This window comes from Schistosoma mansoni (assembly GCF_000237925.1).
Source record: "Schistosoma mansoni, WGS project CABG00000000 data, supercontig 0420, strain Puerto Rico, whole genome shotgun sequence".
In the NCBI taxonomy this organism is placed as follows: domain Eukaryota; kingdom Metazoa; phylum Platyhelminthes; class Trematoda; order Strigeidida; family Schistosomatidae; genus Schistosoma; species Schistosoma mansoni.
In genome coordinates this window covers 1-10,050 of record NW_017386256.1, presented here as the reverse complement: position 1 = coordinate 10,050, position 10,050 = coordinate 1, and the positions used below count along the sequence as shown (strand labels likewise).

Sequence of the window (10,050 nt, the reverse complement as noted above, 5' to 3'; positions counted from 1 at the left end):
TCTTTTAAATAAGGTATGTATTTACAATATTCAGTCTAGGACATTTATTTACACTCATGCTATACTATACTGATATAAAAATTGTTGCTCTGGTTGTTAGAAGGTGCATCGGTCTCATGACTTCCGAAGGAACTCGGCTTTCACCATGAGACGTCATAATTATTCCTTCTACTCCCAGGGCAGAGTTTAAATGGTTTGAATATTTTTTCTCTGGTTAGCGTTTTTTTGGCGAGTTGGTTTTCTACGGGATGGGGTCGCTAACCCCATGCCCAACCCTCCTCCTTTGCCCGGGCTTGGGACCGGCAGTAGCCCCCGGAAGAGCTACAGGCGTCACAAGACAAGCCCTCACATGGAATCCTGAAGGCCAAAGGAGAAGAGGAAGACCAAAGAACACATTACTCCAAGAAATAGAGAGATGCAATCCAAAAATTGCAGAGTTGTCACGATGTGATTAGTCAGGCAATGGTCGGATAGTCCATAGTTCGAAATATAGTGAAATGCCGAGTGGAGAAACGAGATGAAGAATTAGGTTCAGATAACCATTCAACCCTTGCTGATATCCCTAGTCAATGTCTATTTACGTCACTTAAGGGCCATATTTGCTAGAGCTTGATGTTTAGACAAGTTTGTTTCGCTGAAGCATGTAAAAGCTATCCCCAAACAACCAATAAAGGGAAAATAAAGGCGAACAAAGGGGAAATAAAGCGGACGAAAGCGTAAATAAGGGGAAATGTCGCTTATTTGCCTGCACGTCGGTTATTTAGGGGAAAAGTCGATTTTTCCCCCTTACGTCGTATATTTGGGGGATATTTGTAGACAATTTGTCGTAACGTATAGCATTTGAATGAACCGCAATAAGGAACAACATTTTGCTGAGTCTGTCAAAAATAAAGAATTATTACATTAAATTTATGAATTTCGTCATTATTACTCATGCAATAAAATACGGACACAGGCTTTCGTATGTGATGCGTTTGTACATACTTTTTCCGTTGTTTAGCTAAGGTGTTCCGATATGGTTGGCCGCCATCACAAATTACTTACACGATGCAAGTGAATGACGTGCTCTGTCTTTTTAGTTCCTTCTAACTGTTTATGTTGTTAGTCTAATAACATGAGTTTTTTAGTTGGTAAAGTTTTGTTGCAGCCTGGGTATGGACATTTATTTTGATCGTTTTTGGAGTTTATTTTATTAACTTTGGTTTTGGGTTCAGCTTTAGTTAGATTATATTGTGGGTGGCATGACTGCATGTGTCTATTTAACCAACCCAACGTCTTATACGTTTTGTTACAGTCACTTAAGGGACAGCTATATTGGGACTCACTACTAGTTTTATTTTGGTGATCGTTTCTTATGTGTCTGTTCATTTCTTTCATTGTAGCAAACTTTCTGTTGCAGTTTGCATTTTGGCATACATGGTTCAGCTGGCGTTTCCCTATTATTTTTGGAAAGTGCTCTTGATATGCGTTTATTTTAACCTTGTTGGGTTGGTTTATCCAGTTACTAGGAAGGCGCTCACCCATTTCTTTAATGTCTTGAAATAGTTGTCTTAGCCAGTTTTTAGTATGGGCCTTCCTATTGTTGCACTGATTTTCAAAGTTACTATTTGAAGACCTCACCATTAGGTTATTTGGTCTTTTATGCGCTACATACCACAAGTTTAGTCTATTTTGCATGATTTTACTGGCTAAGTTTGGTAAGTTTATTTTAAGTTTAAGTTGCTCAACAGTATATTGTTTTCTATCGTTTATATTTAGAATTATCCGTCTTACTGTATTTAACACCGCTTCTAGTCTAGACCAATCTTGCTTTCTTAGTACTATGGATTCTAGACCGTATGTAAGAATTGGGATTATTGAAGAATCCACCATCTTGGCTTTGGTATCAAGGTTGAGTTCTTTAGATTTAAGTATTGGTTTAATTTTAATTATAGCATTTTTTGCTTTTTCTATATTATAGGTGATAGCACTATCCGGAGTACCTTTGTTATTTATGGTAGATCCAAGGTAGTGGAAGGATTCTACTTCTTCGATATCCTTGTTGTTTATTTTGACATTTGATGTGATAGCTTTTTTATTTATTATCATATATTTAGTCTTGGAGATTGATATCTCCATACCAATACTGGTTAAGTATTGTTGTAGGTGGTTTAAGGCTTTGGTAGCCTCCTCCGTTGTGTTAGTGATTAAACATAAATCGTCTGCATATTCTAAATGTTTAATTGTCCAAATCTTGTTATATTGGTCTTTAAGAGTCACTCCTTTTAGGGTTTTGTCTATCGTTTGTTCTAATATTTTTTGAAAGACTAAGTTAAAGATGGCCGGACCTTCTTTACTACCCTGTCTCACTCCCCTTTTCATCGTGAAATTTAGTTCTGAATTTTTTAGATAACCCTTGGGGTCATCTAATAGTTTGGTTATACAGGAGTTTATATTTTTTGAAGGGCATAGTTTATTTAGAGTATTTAGGATTATTTGTTTGGGTATCGTATCAAACGCTTTAGTTAAGTCCACAAAGGTGAGGACTATAGTACTATTTGTATCTATAGAGGATTGAATTATATGTCTTAAGGTCGTTATTGCTTGGACTGTGGACAGATTTTTTCTAAAACCAAATTGGGTTAGGGGGAGATAGTTATCTGTTTGTTGGACAAGTCTATTGCAGACTATGCCTGCAAATAGCTTTCCTATCGTATCTAGTAAGAAGATACTTCTATAGTTGTTTGGATCGGATCTTAAACCTTTATTTTTATATATACTTATTACATCTGCATCTATCCAGTGGTCTGGCATAGTGCATGGATTTTTCCATATCTGATTCATAATTTTCAGTAGTATGTTATTTAGTTTATCACCACCTTGCTTTATCATTTCACTAGTTATGCCATTACTGCCAGGCAAATCCCGACTCAGACGTCTTCGTCGTGCCTCCTGGATCATGGGACTGTTTCCATGAACTAACGTGAGCGGTAACCCGGGTGGTAGAGATCGGGCTAATCACCCTCTCTACCTATACCCACTCCTGATTACGAAAGCTACAAAGAATCATTGCACAAATATACCTGGAATAAAAAAAGACAAAAAAATGCTTAAAATTACCAAAAACTAAAATTTGGTTTATGGAATGTCCGTGGTTGTTCACAAGAGAGCAAACTCCAAGAGTTCGCAGAGCAAATCGCTGAACGCAAGTACCACATAGCAGTGATCACGGAAACTAGAATGACCTCTAAAATTATTGATATGGATAACAACGGCTTAAGCTTTTATAACTCTAACCCAGACATTAATAACTACCGAAATACTGGTGTTGGCTTTCTGGTAAATGATCAATCTATGATAACTGCCACCGATTTTGAAGAGATAGATGGTAGAATAGCTACCATTAAAATACACAGTAAAGCTACCAAACAGACTATTTACCTTATCGGTTGCTTTGCCCCAACCGAATCTTCTAATGATGAAGTAAAGAAACATTCTACCTTAAACCAAAAGACACAATTAAAAAGCTTAAACTAAATAAACTTCCTATACTCATCTTGGGAGACTATAATTGCAGGCTAAGCCAGGACCTTCATAATTACTACCCTAACATCATAGGGAAAGCTATTAAACTTGAAACTGAAACATCAGAAAATGGCATGAAACTAATAAACTTATGTAAAACTTTAAACCTGCGAGTAATGAACTCGTTCATCACTAAACCAGAACACAGGACCCATACCTGGGTACATCCGAAGACCCAAATGGGACATGTCATAGATCTAGTGATAACAGAAAATAATTCAAAACTATTGGTCTGTGATATTCATAACAGCCGCTCCACGGAAGCAAACACAGATCATTATATGATCACAACCATACTGAAACTAAAATATCTAAACAATAATAAGACTTCTAATGATAAAAATAAACCCAAAAGAAAACAGCGTAAGGCGATTCACGTCTTGACTCCGGACTACCCAAAGATACTAAATACCTTACTCCAAAATAAATGTCAGCTAAACCAAGTAGAAGGAGCCATAACTCAAGCAGATAACAAAGCTGCACTTGGTCTAGGCATGGAGTGACGGCAACGAGTACGAGGGTCGCTGTGGCTAGCGGGAAGCCTCAGGCGTGAGCCTAGGTGAAGCAACCACAGGCGCTCTAGTTCTCGGGGGAGTAAGAATCGAGATAACTCAAGAACAAACAAAAATGACGACATCTGTTGGTACCACAGAAAGTATGGTGACAAAGCTAGGAAGTGTTTTACGTCCTGTAAATTTTTCAGGTCATTTTCCTCGCCAAAAGGTGTCAACCAGACAGTAGTACCGACAAATGTTACTGGTCATGCTACTACTCACCTTTCCACGTTCTCGACAAAACCTCTGGCTACAAATTCTTAGTAGACACTGGAGCCGAAGTCAGTGTTATCCCAGTTACGCTAGCCGAGAAACCTATTTCTAAATGTGGAAAATATTCATTGAGAGCAGCTAATAAAACTGAAATAAAAACATTTGGAGAACAACTCTTGACATTAGACTTGGGAATTAGACGTCAACTAAACTGGGTGTTTATTATCGCTGATGTCTTTCACCCCATATTAGTTGCAGATTTCCTAAGCTCCTACAACTTATTAGTCGATGTTAATAAACGAAAACTTATCGATTCGTGCACAAAACTCCAAGTTCTTGGAATTCAACCGCACTATCATATACATAGTATTTAAATCAACACTCCAGTAAATGACATATTCGCCAATATTTTATCTAAATTTCCAAAGTTAACGAAACCAGATTACAGCGAAAACACCATCCAGCATTCCATGGTGCATCGAATCATCACCAAAAACCAGCCAGTTTCGGCACGTCCTCATCATCTACCACCGGACAAGCTTCCAGTTGCAAAAGCCGAATTTGAGCACATGATGCGACTTGGAATAATACGTCCGTCGAGTAGACCCTGGGCATCCCCACTCCTCATGGTACCTAAGCGGGATCAGGATTGGCGACCCTGTGGTGATTATCGATCACTAAATAACTTAACGTTACCAGATCGTTACCCCATTCCCCATTTACACGAGTTTTCACTTACGTTACACGGTAAACAAATTTTTTCTAAAATCGACCTTGTGCGAGCGTACCATCAAATTCCAGTAGCATCTGAAGATATAGCAAAAACAGCCATCATTACCCCATTTGGTTTGTTTGAATTTCTGAGAATGCCATTTGGATTAAAGAACGCCGCATAGACATTTCAGCGATTTATGGATGAGGTCACTAAAGGCTTAAATTTTATTCTCGTTGTATATCGACGATGTATTAATAGCTAGCAGTTCATTCCACGAACATGTTGATAACCTACATCAACTTTTCGGAAGATTTCAGAGATTCGGTATAGTCATTAACCCATCCAAATGCATTTTCGGAGTCGAATGCTTAGAATTTTTGGGTCACTCGATTGACAAACATAGTATCAAACCCTTAGACGCACAAATTGAAGCTATCAAAAATTTTCCAGAGCCAGACTCATTAAATAAACTTCGACGTTTCTTGGGTATGTTTATTTTTTGTCGTCGGTTTATCCCTCACTGCTCAGATATTCTACAACCCCTAACGGAGGCATTAAAAGGCAAAGCCAAAAAGTTCACATTATCCTCCGAAGCGAAAGATGCCTTTACTGCTGCTAAAACAACAATTGCTTCTACCACCATGCTGACCTACCTCAGTTCTGATCCAGAAGCAACACTAATTTTGTGTACAGACGCTTCTCAAACAGCAGTAGGCGCGGTGCTGCAACAAAGAGTAAATAATGAAGTCAAGCCACTTGCTTTCTTTTCAAAGAAGCTGGAACCGACCCAAACCCGATACAGCACTTTCGGTAGAGAATTATTAGCTGTTTATTTAGCAGTTAAACATTTTAAACACTTACTACAAGGTAGAGATTTCGTGATCTTCACTGATCACAAACCTTTGACTTACGCTTTCAATGCCACAAGTGGTCGTTATTCTCCTAGAGAAACTCGACAGTTAGATTACATTTCTCAATTTTCTACCAACATACAGTTCATAAAAGGTGAGTCAAATGTTGTGGCAGATACTTTGTCACGTTTCGACGTTGATGCTATTTGCTCCACTAAAGGAATTGATTTGTTGGACATTGCACGCTTACAGGTTGATGATTCTGATCTTGCGGCTTGTAAACAAAATTCGAGTCTAGTATTGAAAAGTATTCCAATACCACATTCTGATTCTACTATAATTTGTGATACTTCAACTGGAATAACAGGCCATTTGTGCCAATAGCGTACAGGAAAAAGTTTTTGATTGTCTTCATTCATTATTTCACCCAGGAGTTCGAGCTACTGTGAGACTGATCGGAGAAAGATTTGTCTGGCCAAAAATGAACTCAAACGTAAAGGAATGGACCAGAAATTGTTTACAATGCCAGCGTAGCAAAGTTCACAGACATACGATTACAGCACCGTCAACATTCAATCTACCTGACCATCGTTTTCAGCATGTCCATGTTGATTTAGTTGGTCCTTTAGCTCCATCTAACGGATTTACTTACATCTTTACTGCAGTGGACCGTTTTACCAGATGGCCAATTGCATGTCCAATTAAAGACATCTCAACAGAAAATATTGCTGCCATGTTTCTTGACAGATGGATTTCTAATTTCGGTGTACCTTCTACCGTTACTTCCGACAGAGGTTCACAATTCCAATCGCACCTCTTCAAAGAATTTACGCGCATTTTGGGAATTCATCACATCACTACAACTGCATACCATCCAGCAGCAAATGGACTAGTGGAACGATTCCACAGACAAGTAAAAAGCTAATTGGTGGTACAGCCTGATGTAACTAGATGGAGTGAATTCCTACCTCTCATATTATTGAGCATACGCTCGACAATTAAGGAAGACCTTCAATGTACACCTGCGCAGCTAGTTTATGGAACTAATTTAACCTTACCTGGTCAACTAGTCACGCATAAAGGCACTTCTGTATGTACAGACCCCTCCTCCTTTTGCGAAAGACTAATGAGCCACATGAATAGCATTAAGCCTGTTGCACCTCGACCAGTTTTCTTAAAAGAGCAAATTAGCAAGCACCTAAACACATGTAAATTTGTGTTTGTCCGTATCGACTCAGTAAGACGTCCTTTACAACACCCTTATGAAGGACCCTTTGAAGTAGTAGACAGGCAAGCAAAATATTTCACAATCAAGAAGAATGGAAAAAAGGAAACAGTTGCAATTGACAGGTTAAAACCCGCTTTCATAGAGTTTGAAACACATGACAGTCGAAAGCCGTCTAAAGACAACAATTGCACAACACAGCTTCCTGCGTTTCCAGCTAATTCTTCACCTACTTCTGTGAAATCGCCAACTCAAACAATGTGTGATGCTAATGTTACAGCTCCTGCAAACTTAGTTCCTAATTCCACTACTTTACCTATTTTAAAAACTACTCGTACAGGAAGACAGGTACATATTCATAAACGTTATGTTGAATTCATTACTTAATCTTCATTTGGTCATATTCTACAGTGTGAGTAAATACCTATATGCTAAGAGTTACTCATGACATATTTTTAACTATAAGTGTATGCGTTTTACATGATGCTCATTATTAACTGTAACGATACTGTGATGTTTAAATAAATCAATGACTTCTTAGTATTGATGACTGTTGTAATTTTGAATTCCAAATACAATACATTCGTTCGGGCTCATCTAATACTTCTTGATTACATTGCGTTATTCCGGGGATTACTAGTCTATGCTACAATTCAAATACTTCTGATCATCATATTGGCGTCGCGATTGAGCCTGTGATGGAACAGTTGGATATAAATTCAGATTTTATTGCTTTTGAGGAGTACATGGAGAGGTTCGAAATCTGGGCTTTGACCAAGGAAGATGATGAAGATTTTCATATTGTGGCACATTTTCTTACATTCATCGGTCAAGAAGCCTACAGTTTACTAAAAACCTTGGCATATCCAGATAAGCCGATTTCACTCCCATATACAACTCTCAAGGAATTACTATTAAATCATGTGAAGTGCACCAGTTTTGAATGTCGTGAGAGAGCAAAATTTCATAAGATGATTCGTCAGGATAACCAGAAGGTTAAAGTCTTCATCCTTGAATTGCAAAGACAAGCTGCCAAATGCAATTTTGGTGATCAACTTCATGTACAGCTGAGAGGTCGGTTAATTGCGGGAATTAACATACCAGGTCTGGAAAAGGAGCTGTTAAGAATGCCGAACTGTTCTTTTCAAGATGCTAGAACTGTATGTATTAACTACGAAGCAGTGAATGAACTTGGTATTCAATCGATGAAAATTTCTAATACTTTGCTTAGTCGTCATGATGAAATACAATCTCAGGGTCGATCAAATTTGCGTTCGTTTAATCGTGATTTCTATTCTCGTGGAAATATGAAAGGTGATTCAACAAGGGACTGCCAAAGAAGCAACAGAGGTGAGAATAATTTTGGTAAATGCTTATCTTGTGGCAAATTTCATTCTCGTAATTCATGTGCATTTCGTAATGCTAAGTGCTTTAACTGTGGTGAAGCTGGACACATTCAGTCAGTTTGTAATACCATGCTTCATTTTGCTGTAAGTAATGCTAAGATGGATGTTTCTAATGATCAGTTATTTTTATCTAGAAGTGGTATAACGTTATATAACAGTCCAGAGTTGAATGAAACCCAGAGTCATTGGGAGACGAAAATTCCCAACCAACCAACTGATCAGATTTCTCATGTTATTGTACCAAATATGGTTTGTCTTAATGATTCACATACTTCTGATGAAATTTCCTACAACTCTGAGAATAAAATGTTGAATGAGTCGAATCATGATCAAAAACCGGATTCACTTTTAGTAGATGCTGATTTTTCTAATGATCCATTATTCTCTAATGAAACTCTTAATCAACTTGGGGAAAATATTTCAGAGAAATCGAATTCTGATATCATATCAAGTGTCAGTGGTCCTCACAATCAATTTATCTCTAATGATATTCCTAATGAATGTGAAAAATATGTTCCGAATGAGTTGAATTCTAGTCATATTTCTGATGTTATTGTGTCAGATGTTGGATACTCTTACGAACAATGTATGTTGAATAGAATCCCTAGTCAGGGGTATGATGAATCAAAGGGGATAGCAAAATTTACCGAAATAATCAGAGAACCAGTTTGCACAGGTAGAGAATCCAAATCAAGTCCAAGATTATCCTAATGAATATGAGGCAGATGAATGTTTTCTATTCGATTGTTTCGCAGGTAAATCAAGCCTAGTTGAATCACATGTGTTAATTACATACATCAATGCATATCCATCTGTGTATTCTAATATGAATAACAAAAAGAATATGTATCATGATTTTTATTCAAGTCAAAGTCACATGATGGAATACCTCGAATTATATATCAGTGTTTATTCCCAAATACTCATATACAGTAGTCGATGCGTGAGATTTGAGAAGATACTGCAAATTGGAAATGTCATATTGGCTAAAACATTGCGACATAAGGACCCAACATTATTTCGTGGGGGAGGATATTGTTGAAAAGTATATGATGCAAATTCTAAATATCAGTGGTTTCACTACACAACCGACATGCTGATTGTATACAATTCTAGAACCCAGGTGAGTCTGTTCCAATTTCCGTTGTTAATTCTAATACTAATGAGTGCATTCTAGATAATACAGAGTGTACATTCAATACACCATCGGACAGATACACCTACACTTCAATTCGAGCTGTGGCGGATGTGATGTTTAAATAAATCAATGACTTCTTAGTATTGATGACTGTTGTAATTTTGAATTCCAAATACAATACATTCTTTCGGGCTCATCTAATACTTCTTGATTACATTGCGTTATTCCGGGGATTACTAGTTTATACTTTAATTCAAATACTTCTAATTATCATAGATACCCAACTTCGTTGTATTTGTTCATTTTATAATTGATCGTTTACATTGATATATACAGATATTAAAAATTTTTCCGGTAATATATCAATTTAATTAACGTTATTAT

At 37.3% G+C, this 10,050-nt stretch overlaps 1 protein-coding gene across 1 annotated transcript; it reads right to left on the bottom strand.

Annotated features, from left to right (window-relative positions):
- Positions 1–1,101: 1,101 nt before the first annotated feature.
- Positions 1,102–1,872, bottom strand: Smp_205550 (unnamed protein product; the record flags this gene model as incomplete). The annotated part of the gene is made up of 1 exon (XM_018792274.1): positions 1,102–1,872. The coding sequence occupies one exon, from the start codon at positions 1,870–1,872 to the stop codon at positions 1,102–1,104; it is 771 nt and encodes a 256-aa protein (XP_018644737.1).
- Between the last annotated feature and the right edge of the window lie 8,178 nt (positions 1,873–10,050).